This window comes from Pecten maximus, chromosome 3 (genome assembly GCF_902652985.1).
Source record: "Pecten maximus chromosome 3, xPecMax1.1, whole genome shotgun sequence".
NCBI classification, from domain to species: Eukaryota; Metazoa; Mollusca; class Bivalvia; order Pectinida; family Pectinidae; genus Pecten; species Pecten maximus.
This window is the reverse complement of record NC_047017.1, coordinates 38160206-38182029: the sequence shown is the minus strand read 5'-3', so window position 1 is coordinate 38182029 and position 21824 is coordinate 38160206. Positions and strand designations below refer to the sequence as shown.

Genomic DNA, 21824 nt, shown 5'->3' with positions numbered 1-21824 from the left:
AAGGAATCCAAATAGTTCTTAGTAGAACCACTATATTGCTAGTGATTAGTAATATATACTGCACTAGTACTAGCTCACATTACTATCAAAGGCCATGGGCCTCTTGTTTTTTTGTTGTTGTTTTTTTCAGAAGGGATAGTCTGTAAAACATGACTTGCCATCAATTTATGTACGTTATATTAATCAGAAGGATATATTACTATTTAGGATACATTACAAGTGTATGATATTTTAATCAGTAGGATATATTACTATTTAGGATACATTACAAGTGTATGATATTTTAATCAGTAGGATATATTACTATTTAGGATACGTTACAAGTATATGATATTTTAATCAGTAGGATATATTACTATTTAGGATACATTACAAGTGTATGATATTTTAATCAGTAGGATATATTACTATTTAGGATACGTTACAAGTATATGATATTTTAATCAGTAGGATATATTACTATTTAGGATACATTACAAGTGTATGATATTTTAATCAGTAGGATATATTACTATTTAGGATACGTTACAAGTGTATGATATTTTAATCAGTAGGATATATTACTATTTAGGATACATTACAAGTATATGATATTTTAATCAGTAGGATATATTACTATTTAGGATACATTACAAGTGTATGATATTTTAATCAGTAGGATATATTACTATTTAGGATACGTTACAAGTATATGATATTTTAATCAGTAGGATATATTACTATTTAGGATACATTACAAGTGTATGATATTTTAATCAGTAGGATATATTACTATTTAGGATACGTTACAAGTGTATGATATTTTAATCAGTAGGATATATTACTATTTAGGATACATTACAAGTATATGATATTTTAATCAGTAGGATATATTACTATTTAGGATACGTTACAAGTATATGATATTTTAATCAGTAGGATATATTACTATTTAGGATACGTTACAAGTATATGATATTTTAATCAGTAGGATATATTACTATTTAGGATACGTTACAAGTATATGATATTTTAATCAGTAGGATATATTACTATTTAGGATACATTACAAGTGTATGATATTTTAATCAGTAGGATATATTACTATTTAGGATACATTACAAGTGTATGATATTTTAATCAGTAGGATATATTACTATTTAGGATACATTACAAGTGTATGATATTTTAATCAGTAGGATATATTACTATTTAGGATACATTACAAGTATATGATATTTTAATCAGTAGGATATATTACTTTTCAATTCATTAGTATTACTATTGACTTTGAATTGTGGTGTGATCATCCTTAATATACATTTTCCCATTTACTATACAATGTAAGCCAGTTTTGATGGATTTAAATAATTGTGTGACAATCAGTAAAAGTCTGTTGCTGTGGAGCATATGGTACAGTTCCTTGTGACATGACCCGGTTTATGCAGTAATATGTCCAAATCAGACAATGCTGTCGACCATAACACTTCCTCTTCCATCAGCCTGCATCTCTCGAAGCACTGTTTCGTTCATTTTGTCGTCAGTCGTGATTATGGGAACAAATCTTTGGATGTTGAATCAACTTAAACATAGTAACACTGTAAGTAGATGAAGCAGAGATGTAAGAGCTACACAAATGTATATTATGGAGAACTACAACTATATATGAAACTGACATCATAACGTAAGTCATCATGATAATTACATCACGGCTTATTTTGGGATAAAAGGTCCCGCCTGGCCAGCGTTTTAAGCACGTCATGTCGGTTATTTTCGAGTGTGGTATCTCGATTTACAAAGACTCGTGTTTCCGTTGCTTTGCCCATAGCTAAGTGCACTTGTGTTTTCCATTCACAGCAGTAAAAATTATATCTAGTCTGGTAATTGGTACGAGTTACCTTTCTTGGTTCATGTCGGTTTCGCTCTCCATTTGGTAGGTAATGTCAGTACAATTTCAATTTTGGAGTTCTTTTTATTAGCAATATTGGCATGTATTTTGGCTGAATATTTGGTATGAAGCTCACTTAAAGTTTTTAAGCATTATTACTTTTTTCACAACCCTGACATAACACGTATTGGACTTCGTATGACCACAGGCCTCAGCATCTGTAAAGTATGTATAGAAATAAATATTATTCTCTTCTCTACAATATCAACAAGATGTAACACGTAGTTTTTTTAATTGTAAAATTTTCAAGACTAGTGGTATATCATGGATTTTGTTTCCAATTATTTTAAAGATCTGGCAGGTGAAGCGAATAACAATGACATTATGAAAGGCAAAAACACTGTGTGCATACATGTATATACTGGACTATTTGTAGATTTTAACACTAATTAAGTATTAGATGTCAGTAAATATCTACCTAGGGGTGAATATGTTGGCGTTGATAGGATGCTTCTAAAGATGCTTAATGAATACTTAAAAATATGAAATATTTTCTCGGTTTTGTTAACGTTATCTAACACCATGTTACAAATAGGTAATTTTCCAGAATCATGGACTCGGGGCGTTATTATTCATTTGCATAGAAAGGGCGATAGAAATAATGTTAATGATTATTGGAGAATTACATTATTAAGCCGTTTAGATAAACTGTTTACATCGTTATCAAATATACGTCTGTTAAAATGGAGTACACGAGAAAATATTGTCTCCGATGCTCAGTTTGGTCCTAAGCCTTTTGTTGGTACAAGGGACGCTATGTTCGCATTACAAAGTTTAATGATCAATTCGTTGGAACAAAACAAGTGACTTTATTTGTTTTTGTTTTTTTTTATTTATCATAGCAAAACTTTTGATAGTGTGACACAACAGAATTTTTGTTATGACCGTTTGAGAAGTGGTATCAGAGGTAGACTACTTAATGTAAATGAACCAGTTGATGATAACGTACGTTTATGTGTGAACTTAAATGGTAAATCATCCGCTATGTTTGATAAACATGTCGGTTTATTACAAGGGAAATCGTTATATCCCATACCTTTTCATCATTTGTTAACGATATTGAAAAAGAATATATGAATTCCAACTGTCAAAGTTATTCATTACAGTTGATAAAACGTTAATGTATGCGGATGACACAGGTTTATTCTTAGAAGATGCTACCAATTTTCAGCAAATGCTAGATCGTTTACAGACGTACACTAAAATGGTATTTAGAAACGTTATAGAGATTACTCCTTTTAATTATGGAAAGCTTGACAGATCGTTAATGGACAACTACATGGACATGACTCTAACCAATATTGCAAAAAAAAAACCTTTTGTACTATTGGCAGATGATACGCTGCTACTATTCGCGTTGCTGTCTCTTCAAAAAGAGCTAGATACGGTATACGCATATTTTGCGATTAAAATATCAATCTGCTAAAACTTCTCTAATGATCCCTCACATCGGTCGCAATCAAAATGAAGTCCTTCTTAATCTAACAGAAGGGATGAAATGTGCACTTGTCATTGAGCGTGACTTTGTACTTTGTAAAATATGTGGAAAATCTAGTGCTGACATTGTATTTCTTTTTTTTTGTTAGAGTGCAAAAAAAATTTCAAACTCCTGTTTAATGATGGATGATGTGGTGAATAGGGGTTCCCCCTATGTTATGTTCACAAACTTAAATGACAAAAATCAGTGTAATTTTCTTCTGAGAGATCAATCTAATGTGCAAATGGAGGAGTATGAATGGGAAAACCTAATGGTAAATATGTCATTGAATCTGTAGGAAATTGTAAGAGAGTTGGGCACATAACTTTAAGTTTGATGTTTGATAAACAATCTATTTATAATAATTCAAATTGAAATGTTTGATTGACATAATCTCTTGTAAAAGTGGAAATAAAGAATGTCTGTCTGTCTGTTTTTATGAAGGATATTGGTCAAGCGGTATCTAAACTGTACGTTAATGTAGTCTTGATGTGTCCGTGAGTATGGAATTGTCCTCGCCACCCTGTACATTACATATGAATTTTTACTTTCAATCATGTTTATTTGTTATCTTGTTTGTTTGTTACATATATGTTGTATTGCATTTATATATAACAAAGGTTGAAACTTGATATGTGGGAAGTGTATGTATTGGGAGGGTGACCATCGATTCACTTTGAATATTAGCTAAATCCGATTAAATATCAAATGGACACCAATAACGTACCTTAATTTTGAATTCTTAAATATCAACTCACTTTATCCTCTCGTCTTGACAATGATTTAAAGACGAGGAAATGGACCAAACTAGCAGACGATACATCTATCTCAGAGCGATTTTCAACGGGCAAACTCATTGGCCATTGGCTCTGCAAACAATTGTAACTATTTGTCGACCATTCAGACCTCCGTTATAAAACCGCTCTAAGATAGATAGCCCATCCACAGTCGATGCATTATTTGGAATGTATGATTGGCTCCACATAAGGTAGATATGATTATATCAAAATGCTTGAACGAGTCCAAGACGGACAAAACAAAAACAAAAACATAGCGGACCTCCAAATACTAACGAAGCGGCAGGATGAATCCCAAAGACAAAGAACTCAACATCAAAAACCTCAGACAAAAATATGCATACAGTGTTTGCCCTTCTCTCCTATCTCAAGGATGTGGAATAGCCTAACAGAAAAGATGACCTTCGTTTTTTTGAAGGGGGTGTTTCGCTGTATCTTGTCCATTGATCTGTCCTCAGTGAACTGAGTTATACTCGCGATCCAATCAGTGTCTTCCTTAAAGAGTAGTCACTGACTCGGCCGGGTGAGCTCAATTTTTAGACATTAAAAATTGGCTCACCGGTAAAGTCTTTTTTGAACTTCAGAGCACAGTTGGCAACTTCGTTTTTCATTTAGCATTCTTTCAACGAAACAAAAATCCTCAACACAAAATTCTATTTTGAACTTTCGACAAGAATAGCCAAATTGTTTAACTTTACGTACGGTGTATACGAGTTGCATCAACATGTTTGCACAACGTTTCTTTTAATGGATAATCTCGGGATAAGGTCATGTTGAGAAATCTCAGATCTCAGTCGAGAATGAATTACTGTCAATTACATGAAGGGAATCAGAACGATAGCTTGTTTAAACTGTCTGATACTATTCCTACAGAAATTTCCTTAGAAATACGTGATCAGGGAGACTTCGAACTTCTCTCGTCGAATGTGAAAACAGAGAAACAAGAAATGACTGAAGCGAGGGAAAATATTACGCATCGGTGTATTCAGTGTCATTAGCTTGCATGTTACCGCATACAATAGAGGGCAAGACTGAGTAATGCCCTGAATGACAGAAGAGGACAGGACTGGATGACCTGGCAATTAGCAGAATATCAGCAGGAACAAGCGGTATCAACGGGCTCTGATTCAAGAAAAAATGATCAGTTGATCAGCAGGTTTAATAAGATGTCTCGTGTGTTTCCGGATATGCCGGAGTCCTGCTGTAACGCAGACTCAGATACGGTGTATATCGCCTCATCAATATGTTGATCAAAACCCACTTCGATCAGGTTTAAAATGTCAAGCCAGACATGTAATGATATACCCCCAAGTCTGTCCCATCATTTCCTTAAGTTTGAATACGCAAGCTTCAGGATCTCATTTTTATTTAATTTGTGGCTGGAGAGCTTGTGATAATGTCCAAAACGCACTCCACATCAGAGAAAGAGGGAAGGACTATCATCCTTCAAAATATAGTCTGTCGTAACAATATGTATGAAGGCGAGCTTTGATCGCATGTTTTGCTGCCTGGCTCAGAGAGATACAATTAGGTGAGAGGTCATGAACAGGTGAACTTTTGAATATTAGAGTACCAATTTTAGCTAAGCATGTGATGGCACAGTTGACAAAATTGAAAACCGAGAAGTAATGTCATACAGAATCGGTCTGAACCTAGGGAAGTATGGTTTTGTGTGATGTAAAGAACGAGAATGAGAAAGAGGATGGTGACATACGGGGGTCAAAAGGCATTTCCTACATATCTGTGCCAGTTGTTGGGGAAAAGACAATATCCATATTCAGCAGAGACATATCCGAAGGCCTTATGACTGATCGTCCCCTTCATCGACGCAGTGGTAGGCCCAGACCGTTCGGTCTCAGAGCCTGAGTTTGATTTGAGTTTGAGAATAGTTGTGATGTATCGGGGGACGGGTATAGGTAACAGACATATATTTATGTTAGTGTTGTAGGAAATAGTGTACCTGGAGTAGTCAAAGAGCCTCTTAGTGTAGTACAGGATCAACTAAGTTTTAATTTAAGTCAAACTTTAACATCAAATATATGAAGGAAAGGTAAGAGCTGTACTCAGATCAGTAGGTTCTCAAACTTTTAAAGTTCGGGTTGGACTAACCTCTTCTCCCTATGCCAGTAACAAGAACCAAAGGTAACCTATATCGCGAAGTTAAAAAAACACACACCGAGAAGCCACGGATTTTCCCCGGGAAATAGGTGAGTTGGTCTACAAGTTCGGTTTAAGTCCATTTTATAAAAACTTCTTTCCTTACCCATGGTGATCTCCCCTTTGAACTCTCCAAAAAAGGCCTCTTGCTACAAAAGCTCAAAGCAAGTTTGATCCTACCAAACAGCTTTTGAAAAAAATAATTATTGGTAGAGAAAGGGAGTTCTGATTGTTCTGAAACCAATCAATTTGGGTATAGAATAGTACGTTCTCCCCGGAGGCCCTTTCTGGGTCCCCTGTATGTCTGTTTCAGGCCTTTCTAGGCACGAGACATTGGTTCCAATTTATCCGAGTGATCCTGCCTTTTTACGAGAGTGGGTAGGAATATAAACCTATTGGTTTATACAAATGCAGTTTCAAAAACCAACAAAAAACAAACTTAAATGAAGTTCAAAATTCTCGCGTATTTGTCGTTTCATTACTTGTGCGTTGTAGCGATTCCAAGGAAAATAGCTTAACTGATGTCGGAAATAATTAAGTTTGTAGAAGTTAAACCAGACATTTGTCTCTTAGTTTCATTTCTCATATGGCCACCACGACGGCATTTACACCAAAATAGTTAACTTTACAGCACTCATGCAGTTATATCATTAGTAGATAATCTTCGCGACTTACATTTCTCTATCACACGTTATTACAAATAAGGTCAAATACAATGGGTCGAAGGTCACCAACATCAATTTTTCACATTTTTCATTTTTCATTTATATATATATATATATATATATATTTATTCGCAAATGTGTCGGACCATAAGGTATGCTGATCATAATGTTGACACAGTAAAATCATGCTTGGATGTTTTGCTATCAGTTATCTTACACACGATTTAGCTTTTAAAACTGCAAAAACCAAAGGTTTAATAATTAATTCAGGTGAAAGCTCTTCAAATCGTTAATTGCTAGCAAAGAAATTCTAGTTTTGTATTGTAATTATCTATAGAATGATCAAAAATTTTATAAGGATTTGGTATCTTTTTCGATTTTTTTGAAACACGTTTACTGAATTAATGTATATAAGACATGTAAAACTTAAATGTAAGCACTTGGTGATTCAAGTTCTCATAATCATCAGTTAGGTTTTTCCATAACTATTTGTCTTTCCTATCTAATTTACGAAATAAAGGGTCTTATTTCAAGCCAAACCGGATTATTGTAATATATATTTTCCACTCTAACGTAGCAGTGTTATCAGAGTCTGATAGTTGTCGTAGCCTGCTTCAGAGCTAATTGGAAGGCTATCAATACCGACAGCTATCATTTCCTGTCGATTTCACGTTCAATAAATAAACGACCAATGGAATACTAACCGACCGAGTCGATAAATGATATATCTGTCATCAGGTATCAACATATGACACTAACTCGGTATGACGCGACAGGGCGAGAAAGGCGAAATCAGCCGACAACAGAATGTGGTAATTGGTCATATTACCTACAGGACCAGGATATATATCACACCTAATACTACACCTCATCACACCTGGTCACCTCACCTGGTATGTCGTAATGAAAACACTCCTGACGTTTGTTACTTATTAACCGTATTCAGGTATATACTTTATCAATACATGTATATTATGTATCCGTGCCAGTATCTATGGTACTCTTACTCAACAAGCGATCGTCATAGAACACATTATTTCGTGCTTCTAATTTTTCGCAATTATATAATGCACCTTCTCAGGGAAGTTAGTTATAAATGTGTTGGGGTTAACAGACAGCTGTATTGATATTCCATAACATCTGTATTCAACGATTAATTTAAGAAAGCGAATTTTCTTCACTTTTATCAAAAAATGCCTAAAAAAATGATAAATAGAAAAATAAAATGATTAAGAAATGTCTGTCGGTATGTATTATACCGAAAATGATTTTCAAAAATGGTTCATCTTAGAACATTCATTACATGTAAGTGTTTTCTTAATAACTAACTGAATGCATATATTCAATTACCAATATAGAACACCATTATGGCACATGCTCTCTTGGGATCAACATGTCAGTGATACCAAGTCTGAATACCAGGACCTGGTCGTCTGTCATGTTTAGATGCCAGGTAAGAGACAATTGGTTAAGCTGAGATGCTGACACACCTACGTGGAATCGTGACCAGTCGTGACGCAGTGAAACATGTACCCTGTCAATCTGGTTGATATCCAGGTGTTTGAATATAACAGCCATAGCTTGTCAAGCAGGGCACTAAATTTACTGGGAACTGATGGTGACGTTCATACTAGAGGCGGGTGTTTGATGGATTGACAAACATCAACGTTTGACGCTGCTATAAGGTTTGTACAAACTCCTTTTTTTAAATATTTCCATATATCCATAGTATTATTGATAGTTCAACTATAAATTTTAGTACAGAAATGTGCGTGTATATTGTTACCTAAACTATACATTGTGGAACGTGAATGTTACATTGTTGTTTCCTGAATAATACATTGTAGTACGTGTATTTTTTTCTTCTAAAATATACATCCAAGTACAACAAAAAATGACAAAATTAACAACAAAAATCAACACACAATGACAAAATTAACCACGACGTCAACACAAAATGACAAAATCAACCACAATATCCACACACAATGACAAAATGAATAACAATATCCACACACAATGACAAAATTAACAACAATATCCACACACAATGACAAAATTAACAACAATATCCACACACAATGACAAAATTAACAACAATATCCACACACAATGACAAAATTAACAACAATATCCACACACAATGACAAAATTAACAACAATATCCACACACAATGACAAAATTAACAACAATATCCACACAAAACGACGAAATTAACATCAATATCAACACAGAATGACAAAATTAACAACAATATCAACACAGAATGACAAAATTAACAACAATATCAACACAGAATGACAAAATTAACAACAATATCAACACACAATCACAAAATTAACAACAATATCCACACAAAATGCCAAAATTAACAACAATATCAACACACAATCACAAAATTAACAACAATATCCACAAATACTGACCAGAGGTTCACCTTTCCTTCATTGTCCCCCAATAATGACCAGAAGTCAACCCTTTCCTTCATTGTCCTCTGAATACTGACCAGAGGTCAACCCTTTCCTTCACTGTCCTCTGAATGCTGAACCGAGGTTAACCCTTTCTTTCATTGTCCTTTAAAAAATGACCAGCGGTCAACCTTTTCCTTCATTGTCCTCTAAATACTGACCAGAGATTAACCCTTTCCTACATTGTCATCTCAATACTGACCAGAGGTTAACTCTTTCCTTCATTGTTCTCTCAATACTAAACAGATGTTAACCTTTTCCTTCATTGTCCTGTCAAAACTTACTAGAGGTCAACCCTTTCCTTCAATGTCCACTGAATACTGACCAGCGGTCAATCCTTTCCTTCATTGTCCTCTGAATACTGACCAGAAGTCAACCCTTTCCTTCATTGTCCTCTGAATACTGACCAGAGGTTAACTCTTTCCTTCACTGTCCTCTGAATACTGACCAGAAATCAACCCCTTCCTTCATTGTCCTCTGAATACTGACCAGCGGTTAACCCTTTCTTTCGTTGTCCTTTCAAAACTGACCAGCGGTTAACCCTTTCCTTCGTTGTCCTTTCAAAACTGACGAGAGGTCAACTCTTTCCTTCATTCTCCTCTTAATACTGACCAGAAGTCAACTCTTTCCTTCATTCTCCTCTGAATACTGACCAGAAATCAACCCCTTCCTTCATTGTCCTCTGAATACTGACCAGCGGTTAACCCTTTCCTTTCGTTGTCCTTTCAAAACTGACGAGCGGTTAACTCTTTCCTTCATTCTCCTCTGAATACGGACCAGACGGTAACTCTTTCTTTGATTGTCCTGTCAATACTGGTCAGACTTTAACCCTGTCTGCAAGGAGTGATTTATTGCACCTCAATGTCACAAGTGTTGGTTCCTCAGCTCATTGGTAAGGTGTATATGGATCTCATGTTACTGAATACTTTCATCTATCTGCAATAACAAATAATTATGTCAAGGTATGTGCTTTATCATGGGTATGTACTGTTAGCTAGTTAATATAAAATATTTTTCCCGTGTAAACTCATAATTGTTCAGTCTTCTTATTACTTGTAGAAACAACAGGTCATGATGTTAAACATGAAAAAACTTAGCTAAAAGTGCCTTCATTTGGTATACATGTATAGTAATGTACCAAAGTAATTGCAACGAAACATGAATACTGACACGTTATATCAGGGGAGGTTAACTTGGTAATATTATATCGAGTGCATTAATGATAATTCTTATACTGTAGGTAGCGTCTTGAACAGTGATGAACACCACATCTAACCTGTCCACTGGGGCACCACCACAGGATACGCTGGATGCTGAAAGGTCACCACGCTGGTTGACTGTGAGCGTTCTGGCAGTCAGTGGTATTACCATCCTTATCAACATACCCGCTGCTACATTTGTTATATACGCCAAACACAAATTCCCACAGTTCCGGTGCATCCATCTCCTGTCGTTGAGTTTCACAGATATACTTGTTGGTATCTCGCTTGTTCCTATTCTATGGACTTACGTTTTCCCCGATGACAAAATCACCTACTGGGGTTGTAATGGGATATTCCTGTTCTTCGCCTTTGCTCACTGCAATTCGAAGACACAGGTGGCTGTGATATGTTTTGACAGACTATTGTTACTCATCAGACCAGACTGGAAATACGTGGGCAATTATCACAGACGGATGCTGACCATCAACATCGCCACTCTGTTCGTCATCTGTGGTTTAATGAATGTGCCGTTTTGGCTATTCGCTAAACCACGTAATAACGACATTAAGTGTAAATTAGACAGTTTATTTCTTGATGACATATCCGAATTCTGTCTCTATTCGGGAATTGTTGCATGCGTTGTTCAAGTTTTTATTATGGGTGATTGCGTGGCAATGATTGCAATTCTGCAAAGAAGACGTCGTGCATTTCGGCAAGTAGAGCCCCTACCGGATCCGGACAGTGTATCGTCAGTGGACAAAGAACAGCGCACAGAACGGCAGCAGAAAGAAGAGGTGATGAGGCTGGAAACACGAGGCATAGTCACCATCGTAAGCATTGCTGCTGCCTACAGTGTCTGTATCACACCTCTTAATTTCGGATTCCTGGCTCAAGGTCTCAAAATCATTTTAGAAGCAAGACGAACCACAAGGCATCTACTCATCACTTTCAGCTGTGTGAATTCGGCAATTAATCCTTTTGTGTATTGTTTCAGGGTTGCACATGTGAGACGAGCAATGACAATTCTGTTGAGGAAAATCTAACACTTCTCGAATATTTCAAAGCATGAATAAAACCTGAATGTTTGTGCTTGGATTTATGAGTTGGTATTGTCAGTAAAACATCATAGGATATCTATCTGTTTATGACACGATTATTGGCAGGCAAAATCAATGCAGAATATCTTTGAAAGAAAAAAATATATACCGCGTAAGTTTTATATAGTTAGTATAACGACTGCTGCACAAATGTTGATAGATAGAAAATCTATATGACTTGCATATTGAGTTACAATTAACGGCTGTAAGAGACCCGGTGTTAGAAAATCTGATAGTATCAAAACTAAAAACACCGGAAGATGAATAGACACTGACAGCTTCATTCTATCAAATCTAGTAAGGGTACATCTAATTGCTTGATATATCTTCTTTATTTTTGTTTGCTACGTCGTTGAACTCTATAATGAACTACTTTATGTTTTGTTATGTAGTAAATGTGTTACGAAATAATGAGAGGTTACATTATTTTTGTACTATTTGCAAAACCGTAAAATATAATTAGTATTCCGAATATTACGGCGGAATTTTACACAATAACAGCAGAAAAAAGTGTCAATAAAATCGTAATTATATACCAAAAACAGTATGAGCAAAATAAATTGACTTTTGCAGGCGTGTAAATCTAGGTATCCCCAGATAAATACATTGTATTCGCAAAATACTATCTGGTTTGTTGACATTGGAACAGCCGTCAAATTAGCAAGGAATAGGATGCTTCCCCAAAATCATCCTGATAACGACCTTCAAACTATCTTCATTGTCCGTGTTCCTCTCGGATGAGGCTGATCTTTTATTAACACTGTCTTCATTGTCTCGGTTTCTCTCGGACGATATCGACCTTCAAACTATCTCTTCATTGTCTCGGATTCTCTCGGACGATATCGACCTTCAAACTATCTCTTCATTGTCTCAGTTTCTCTCGGACGATATCGACCTTCAAACTATCTCTTCATTGTCTCGGTTTCCCTCGGACGATATCGACCTTTACACTGTTTCCATTGTCTCCGTTTCTCCCGGATGATATCGACCTTTACACGGTCTTCATTGTCTCGGTTTCTCTCGGACGATATCGACCTTCAAACTATCTCTTCATTGTCTCGGATTCTCTCGGACGATATCGACCTTCAAACTATCTCTTCATTGTCTCAGTTTCTCTCGGACGATATCGACCTTCAAACTATCTCTTCATTGTCTCGGTTTCCCTCGGACGATATCGACCTTTACACTGTTTCCATTGTCTCGGTTTCTCCCGGATGATATCGACCTTTACACTGTCTTCATTGTCTCGGTTTCTCTCGGACGATATCGACCTTCAAACTATCTCTTCATTGTCTCGGTTTCTCTCGGACGATATCGACCTTTACACTGTTTCCATTGTATCGGTTTCTCTCGGATGATATCGACCTTTACACTGTTTCCATTGTCCCGGTTCCTTTCGAATGATATCGACCTTTAAACTGTCTTCATTGTCTCGGTTCCTCTCGGATGATATCGACCTTTACACTGTTTCCATTGTCTCGGTTCCTCTCGGATGATATCGACCTTTACACTGTTTCCATTGTCTCGGTTCCTCTCGAATGATACCGACCTTTACACTGTTTCCATTGTCTCGGTTCCTCTCGGATGATATCGACCTTTACACTGTTTCCATTGTCTCGGTTCCTCTCCAATGATACCGACCTTCATACTGCCTTCGTTGTCTCGGTTTCTCTCTCATAGTACTGCAGTGTATCTGTCAGAGGCCGACATTCTTTTACAGAAATCGTACTATAGGAAACACACTTTTTATTATCGAATCAACAGCGGGGTATCTGGGATGTTTCTTTATGTATTTTAGAGGAAGATTTCTTATTAACTCTCTCCGACTCTGGATTTATAAATTGCCTTGGTAATGTTAATGATAACCGTTATATGGTGTATAGCATTACCAGTATCCACAACTTACTAACTTTGGAAAATGACACAGCTGTTCACTGATCGGTTTCGTTATTAAACCAATCACATTAAATGGAATGTATGTTGTTATAAATATTACATTACTCGTGATACACGAAGTATTGGGAACGTCTATAAAAAAAAACATGTAATATTATTATAGGTAGTAAATATCAATATAAAGAGTATCATATGTACCTGGTCTAGTCCCTTCTGAGGATTAACAGGACACGCATGAATATCAACTTAGTATTAGATACAGTATACCGAATAACTGAAACAGAACTACACCATACAGCCTTTACGTTTTAGGACTCGTCAATAATGTCAGAGACATCATAAAGTTAGTTTGTCGTTCTTAAACTTGCCAGTGATGCTAGAGACATGTCGGTGATTTTAGGGACAGCATACAGTTATTTTGTCCTTCTAGTCCTTCAGTGATGTTAGGGGACAACATTGTGGAATTCCAAAGGGTAAGTTTGGAAAATAAATAAGAATAGCATAATTAAGCTATACAATAAAGATGGAGATGTCATGTTTCCCAAAGGTAAACAACTTAGTTTTTTTACTACAAAATATATCGTGATATCCTTCTGTACATGTTGGCTAGTGCCACTATTTATGAACATCCCAACGTTCATACACTATTTTGCAGGAAGTTTCTGCGCGGAAATTGAATTTCAAGTTGATTGAAGTTCAGTACCTTCCGTCGTTATATATTATGGTATGGTGTCTTTATGTAACCAAAAAAAATCAAAAATGTGTTACTGCAATTACTGCATTAACATTTATCGAACAAATCACGACCATTTTATTAGGATTGACTTCAGTAAATATTACTCTGGTTAAACAACGTTTAAAGAATTGTGAAGCCGAAAAGGGAATTTAACTGCCTCATACAACTGTTTCGTCCTTCTAGCACTCGTCTGTGATGTAAGATACATTATACAAATGATTCGTCCTTCTGGTACTCGCAAGTGATGTTAGGGACATCATACAGACGTTACGTCCTTCTAGCACTCGCCAGTGATGCTAGGGACATCATACACATAATGCCAGGCAGGCCACCTATAGATGGGCACCAGCTACAGATATGCGGAGTTTAGAGAGGTTATCGTCGACAGATCATCTGATTCGCAACATGTGCTGGTTTAAACCTTTATCATTATAATTACTTTTGTAAAACATGATGCTTCAATTTAACTGAATTGTCAGATTTTTTAAGAACATCGTTTGTGCTTACATTTTTCTTAATTTCGTGACCTAGATTGAAGTAGTTCCTAGCTTTAATTGGGAAGAAAATAGAACATTAGTATTTTATTTTAACCTTCGCTTTCGTCTGTATTTTGTGTAGGTTTCCGACTTATCTCGTATCAAAAATAAAAATTGCATGATTGACCTTTTTAAGTATTTAATCAACAACACTTAAAATATAGTAAAGCACAAGAAAATAGTACATTGGTAAAACAAGGGTATAGTACATTGGTAAACACATGGGTATAGTACCTCGGTAAACACCAGGGTATAGTACCTCGGTAAACACAAGGGTATAGTACCTCGGTAAACACAAGGGTATAGTACCTTGGTAAACACAAGGGTATAGTACCTTGGTAAACACATGGGTATAGTCCCTTGCTGAACACAAGGGTATAGTACCTTGGTAAACACAAGGGTATAGTCCCTTGCTGAACACAAGGGTATAGTACCTTGGTAAACACATGAGTATAGTACCATGGTAAACACAAGGGTATAGTTCCATGGTAAACACAAGGGTATAGTACCTTGGTAAACACAAGGGTATAGTACCTTGGTAAACACATGGGTATAGTCCCTTGGTAAACACAAGGGTATAGTACCTTGGTAAACACAAGGGTATAGTACCTTTGTAAACACAAGGGTATAGTACCCTGGTAAACACAAGTGTATAGTACCCTGGTAAACACAAGTGTATAGTACCCTGGTAAACACAAGTGTATAGTACCTTGGTAAACACAAGGGTATAGTACCCTGGTAAACACAAGGGTATAGTACCCTGGTAAACACAAGTGTATAGTACCCTGGTAAACACAAGGGTATAGTACCTTGGTAAACACAAGGGTATAGTACCTTGGTAAACACAAGGATATAGTACCTTGGTAAACACAAGGGTATAATACCTTGGTAAACACAAGGGTAAAGTACCTTGGTAAACACAAGGGTATAGTACCTTGGTAAACACAAGGGTAAAGTACCTTGGTAAACACATGGGTATAGTACCTTGGTAAACACAAGGGTATAGTACCATGGTAAACACAAGGGTATAGTACCTTGGTAAACACATGGGTATAGTACCATGGTAAACACAAGGGTATAGTACCTTGGTAAACACAAGGGTATAGTACCTCGGTAAACACAAGGGTATAGTACCTTGGTAAACACAAGGGTATAGTCCCTTGCTGAACACAAGGGTATAGTACCTTGGTAAACACAAGGGTAAAGTACCATGGTAAACACAAGGGTATAGTACCTTGGTAAACACAAGGGTATAGTACCTTGGTAAACACAAGGGTATAGTACCTTGGTAAACACAAGGGTATAGTACCTTTGTAAACACATGGGTATAGTACCTTGGTAAACACAAGGGTATAGTACCATGGTAAACACAAGGGTATAGTTCCATGGTAAACACAAGGGTATAGTACCATGGTAAACACAAGGGTATAGGACCTTTGTAAACACAAGGGTATAGTACCTTGGTAAACACAAGGGTATAGTTCCATGGTAAACACAAGGGTAAAGTTCCATGGTAAACACAAGGGTATACTACCATGGTAAACACAAGGGTATAGTACCTTAGTAAACACAATGGTATACTACCTCGGTAAACACAAGGGTATAGTACCTTATAAGCACAAGGGTATAGTACCTTGGTAAACACAAGGGTATAGTTCCATGGTAAACACAAGGGTATAGTTCCATGGTAAACACAAGGGTATAGTACTATGGTAAACACAAGGGTATAGTACATTGGTAAACACAAGGGTATAATTCCTCGGTAAACACAAGGGTATAGTTCCTCGGTAAACACAAGGGTATAGTACCTTGGTAAACACAAGGGTATAGTACCTTGGTAAACACAAGGGTATAGTTCTATGGTAAACACAAGGGTATAGTACCTTGGTAAACACAAGTATAGTACCATGGTAAACACAAGGGTATAATACCATGGTAAACACAAGGGTATAGTACCATGGTAAACACAAGAGTATAGTACCTTGGTAAACACAAGGGTATAGTACCCTGGTAAACACAAGGGTATAGTACCATGGTAAACACAAGGGTATAGTACCTTTGTAAACACAAGGGTATAGTACCATGGTAAACACATGGGTATAGTACCCTGGTAAACACAAGGGTATAGTACCATGGTAAACACATGGGTATAGTACCCTGGTAAACACAAGGGTATAGTACCATGGTAAACACAAGGGTATAGTACCTTGGTAAACACAAGGGTATAGTACCATGATAAACACATGGGTATAGTACCCTGGTAAACACAAGGGTATAGTACCATGGTAAACACATGGGTATAGTACCCTGGTAAACACAAGGGTATAGTACCATGGTAAACACATGGGTATAGTACCCTGGTAAACACAAGGGTATAGTACCTTTGTAAACACATGGGTATAGTACCATGGTAAACACAAGGGTATAGTACCTTGGTAAACACAAGGGTATAGTACCATGGTAAACACAAGGGTATAGTACCTTGGTAAACACAAGGGTATAGTACCTTGCTGAACACAAGGGTATAGTACCATGGTAAACACAAGGGTATAGTACTCTGGTAAACACAAGGGTATAGTACCTTGGTAAACACAAGGGTATAGTACCTTGCTGAACACAAGGGTATAGTACCTTGGTAAACACAAGGGTATAGTACCTTGGTAAACACAAGGGTATAGTACCTTGGTAAACACAAGGGTATAGTACCTTGCTGAACACATGGGTATAGTACCATGGTAAACACAAGGGTATAGTACCTCGGTAAACACAAGGGTATAGTACCTTGGTAAACACAAGGGTATAGTACCTTGCTGAACACAAGGGTATAGTACCTCGGTAAACACAAGGGTATAGTACCTTTGTAAACACAACGGTAAAGTACCTTGGTAAACACAAGGGTATATTTCCATGGTAAACACAAGGGTATAGTCCCTTGCTGAACACAAGGGTATAGTACTTTTGTAAACACAAGGGTATAGTACCATGGTAAACACAAGGGTATAGTTCCATGGTAAACACAAGGGTATAGTACCATGGTAAACACAAGGGTATAGTACCCTGGTAAACACAAGGGTATAGTACCTCGGTAAACACATGGGTATAGTACCTTGGTAAACACAAGGGTATAGTACCATGGTAAACACAAGGGTATAGTCCCTTGCTGAACACAAGGGTATAGTACCATGGTAAACACATGGGTATAGTACCTTTGTAAACACAAGGGTATAGTACCTTGGTAAACACAAGGGTAAAGTACCTTATAAACACAAAGGTATAGTACCTCGGTAAACACAAGGGTATAGTACCTTGGTAAACACAAAGGTATAGTCCCTTGGTAAACACAAAGGTATAGTCCCTTGGTAAACACAAGGGTATAGTATCATGGTAAACACAAGGGTATAGTACCATGGTAAACACAAGGGTATAGTACCATGGTAAACACAAGGGTATAGTACCTTGGTAAACACAAGGGTATAGTACCATGATAAACACAAAGGTATAGTCCCTTGGTAAACACAAGGGTAAAGTACCTTGGTAAACACAAGGGTATAGTTCCATGGTAAACACAAGGGTATAGTACCTTGGTAAACACATGGGTATAGTACCATGGTAAACACAAGGGTATAGTACATTGGTAAACACAAGGGTATAGTACCATGATAAACACAAGGTATAGTACCTTGGTAAACACAAGGGTATAGTCCCTTGGTAAACACAAGGGTATAGTCCCTTGGTAAACACAAGGGTATATACCTTGGTAAACACAAGGGTATAGTTCCATGGTAAACACAAGGGTATAGTACCTTGGTAAACACAAGGGTATAGTTCCATGGTAAACACAAGGGTATAGTTCCATGGTAAACACAAGGGTATAGTACCCTGGTAAACACAAGTGTATAGTACCTTGGTAAACACAAGGGTATAATACCCTGGTAAACACAAGGGTATAGTACCTTGGTAAACACAAGGGTATAGTACCTTGGTAAACACAAGGGTATAGTTCCATGGTAAACACAAGGGTATAGTTCCATGGTAAACACAAGGGTATAGTACCTTGGTAAACACAAGGGTATAGTACCTTGGTAAACACAAGGGTATAGTACCATGGTAAACACAAGGGTATAGTACCTTGGTAAACACAAGGGTATAATACCCTGGTAAACACAAGGATATAGTACCTTGGTAAACACAAGGGTATAGTACCTTGGTAAATGATTAAGTGAGGTCGTACAAAACACACATAAGATCTGTCTGAAGTATTGCAGGACACGCTGGCACCTTAACATGCAATACATTTGACGGTACATTAACTGTCCTGAAGAACAACTGGCAGTATGATTATGTATAGTTAAATCGACTTTTTATCATGATATTATCTGAATCAATTGACGTTAGACCAGTTAATTTTTCGTCCAAGAATAGAAATGTCCGGTTACCAACTTAAGAACCACACCCTGTTGTAAAGTTAAACGATTGTATTCCTTGTAGAGGAGAATTGTTGTCCTGGCCAATCGTAAATCTAAAGTCTTGTATCACATTCCAGCGGTGGTGTGTCACACTCTGGCGGTGCTCGTGCGTCACATTGAGGCGGCGATTCAGACGCCGGACAATCACAATCGGAAGCTGGAATATCGACCTTTGTTTCAACTACGTTGTAGCTATCGGAATTTTCGTTACGTTGCTCCAATTCCCATTTCAGAAATCGAATATCAAATATTGGCCCTTCCATTTTATGAATAATCGTGTCTATGAAACAACCTGAAGTGAGGTAGCTTCGTGAAGAAAACAGAACCACTAGCCCCACACTTCCGACTGCGTGCGATACCCAAACACTGAGCACTTTGTTGTCAGGGAAGAGGAGCCCATTCTGGAGAAGCCATGCCCCTCTCCAATGACAGACAGCCAATGTACCGGCAACCACTAGGAACATGTCCTCGACAAAGATCTGTAACAGGAACATCCTCTTGTGGAGATATACGGACAAACGTTGGACTCCGTGTTGTCCGAGTAAAACCGGTATTGACAAGCTGAAACTGATAATGAAGGAGTATGCTCCGGAAACGCTGATGGAATCTGGAACGAGGTAGAGATCTAGAAGAGACCAGGACCCGCGCCAGAAGAATACCACCATGTTATTGATGAAAAAGACAGTCAGACAGACATCCAATGCAAACTTGATACCCGGCACAACCTGTAAATGTAAATTGCTAGTATACCCAAACCGCACATACTTCCTAATATGCCATTATCTGGTTGATAAAGGAATTAAGATTTTGCCAAAAATTAATAATTAATCTGATTGGTACTACAATGATGTAAACACAAGACAACTGATTGTCTCTTAACCAGTCTTTAGGTTTAGTGAATGGGTTAAAAGAAGATTGAACTTACCTTTTAAGCTCCAGGAGGTTATCATAACTTGTCCATTTATATTGAATTGTTGCATATTTCAATAACAGTATTTGCCGAATGCTTACAAAATTAACTGAATTAGCAACTATCATATTATATTTTGCCTGTTCTTTCCTTATTATAGAAATAATTGAATATGGCATTACTTACTTTTGATGAAAATCTCTTTGTAATAACAAACAGACTATCCCTGTCGTTATCCCTAAACAGTACCAAGGGCGATGCAATAATTCCACTGAGGCACCGCAAACAACATAGAACGCTCACTCCAATAACGGTACTTCCGGTGGCGCTTTGCCATGTCTTTCCGGTGTAGTGGTCCTGCAGGAACCACACCCCACGCCATTGGTTCACACAGCCGAATCCCAACAGGTACACGTACAGTCTAGATAGTACAAAATGTACGAAAGGATTATTTAATTTGTTCAATTTTGAAAAATAATCTTGAAGAATTGAAAATAGAAATATGATTGCGTTGCCGATGGCTACAGATACCCAGGCAGTGAGTCCGAAATCGTCTGGGAAGACGTAAACGTCCATTATCTCCCACGTGCCTCTCCAGAAACAAACAACCAGTGGAGACACCACAACTAGATTGATCAGGGAATTCGCCAAACTAACCAAAACGCTTCGACAGGAAATTGGTTTGGATTCCATTTTTCGTCGAATTTTGCAAAAACAATGGATGTCAATTCTTGATTCTCCTTCATTAATCAATGACTACGTTTCCCTCCCAGAATCTTTTGATTTCTGACTTCTATTGCCTTGTTTAGTAAGATTTTACGTACAACTGACTTCAATTTGTTGAAATTCTTTAGTTAATTGTATTTGTTAAGCGGTATAAGTATTTATATAGAAGTCAAGGTGTGTCTTTGTCACGTGCTCTGCTGTCGCCAGATCGTTATAGTGGTCGTCTCAAAGGCAATTGAGGAGACAATTCGTGTAGATCTACCAAAACCTGAGAGAGTTGATGCGTTTGTTTTCTGTACGACTAAAAAACACCGAAAACACTACTCCATTCCTCGGATTATTGTAGTATTATATATTCGAACAATTCTAATTCCTATACCCAAATGTTGGTGGCCAATCAATTCAAAATAACGTTTGTGTAAACAAAATACGGATATATAGGTACGGTTATATATAATGAACCAACGTCGCTGATCTTCTGGCATCTCCAAAAGAGTCTTCACCAACGAATAACCACCTATTATATCCTCGTAAGTCATACCCGATATAAAACCAAAATCCATAACCGATATAAAACGAAATTCACATGCGTTATTAAACCAAAATGCATACCCGTCATAAAACCAAAATTCATTTCCATTGTAAAACCAAAATTCATACCTACTATAAAACAAAAATCCATACCCGATATAAAACCAAAATTATATCGGGTAAAACCAAATTGATTGAAACAATAGACATCTATTTAAACCAATTTAAAACC

General features: G+C 37.0%; 3 protein-coding genes across 4 annotated transcripts; 1 reads left to right on the top strand and 2 right to left on the bottom strand.

Moving 5' to 3' along the window:
- The first annotated feature begins 8318 nt into the window (after window positions 1–8318).
- Window positions 8319–12203, top strand: LOC117322850 (beta-2 adrenergic receptor-like). The gene is made up of 2 exons (XM_033877791.1): window positions 8319–8708; window positions 10733–12203. The coding sequence occupies exon 2, from the start codon at window positions 10751–10753 to the stop codon at window positions 11735–11737; it is 987 nt and encodes a 328-aa protein (XP_033733682.1). The 5' UTR covers window positions 8319–8708; window positions 10733–10750; the 3' UTR covers window positions 11738–12203.
- Window positions 12204–15081: 2878 nt separating this feature from the next.
- On the bottom strand, window positions 15082–18816 carry LOC117324108. Of its 2 annotated transcripts, XM_033879772.1 has the most exons (3): window positions 17366–18113; window positions 16866–17165; window positions 15082–16792 (listed from the first exon to the last, which is right to left on the bottom strand). In XM_033879772.1, exons 1-3 carry the CDS (start codon window positions 18091–18093, stop codon window positions 16570–16572), a joined length of 1251 nt encoding a protein of 416 aa, XP_033735663.1. In that variant the 5' UTR covers window positions 18094–18113; the 3' UTR covers window positions 15082–16569. The 2 variants fall into 2 exon arrangements, with proteins under 2 accessions (XP_033735663.1, XP_033735662.1); XM_033879771.1 differs by having other exon boundaries at window positions 16866–18816.
- Window positions 18817–19021: 205 nt separating this feature from the next.
- On the bottom strand, window positions 19022–21149 carry LOC117322849. Its single transcript, XM_033877790.1, has 2 exons — window positions 20522–21149; window positions 19022–20150 (listed from the first exon to the last, which is right to left on the bottom strand). Exons 1-2 carry the CDS (start codon window positions 21026–21028, stop codon window positions 19479–19481), a joined length of 1179 nt encoding a protein of 392 aa, XP_033733681.1. The 5' UTR covers window positions 21029–21149; the 3' UTR covers window positions 19022–19478.
- Between the last annotated feature and the right edge of the window lie 675 nt (window positions 21150–21824).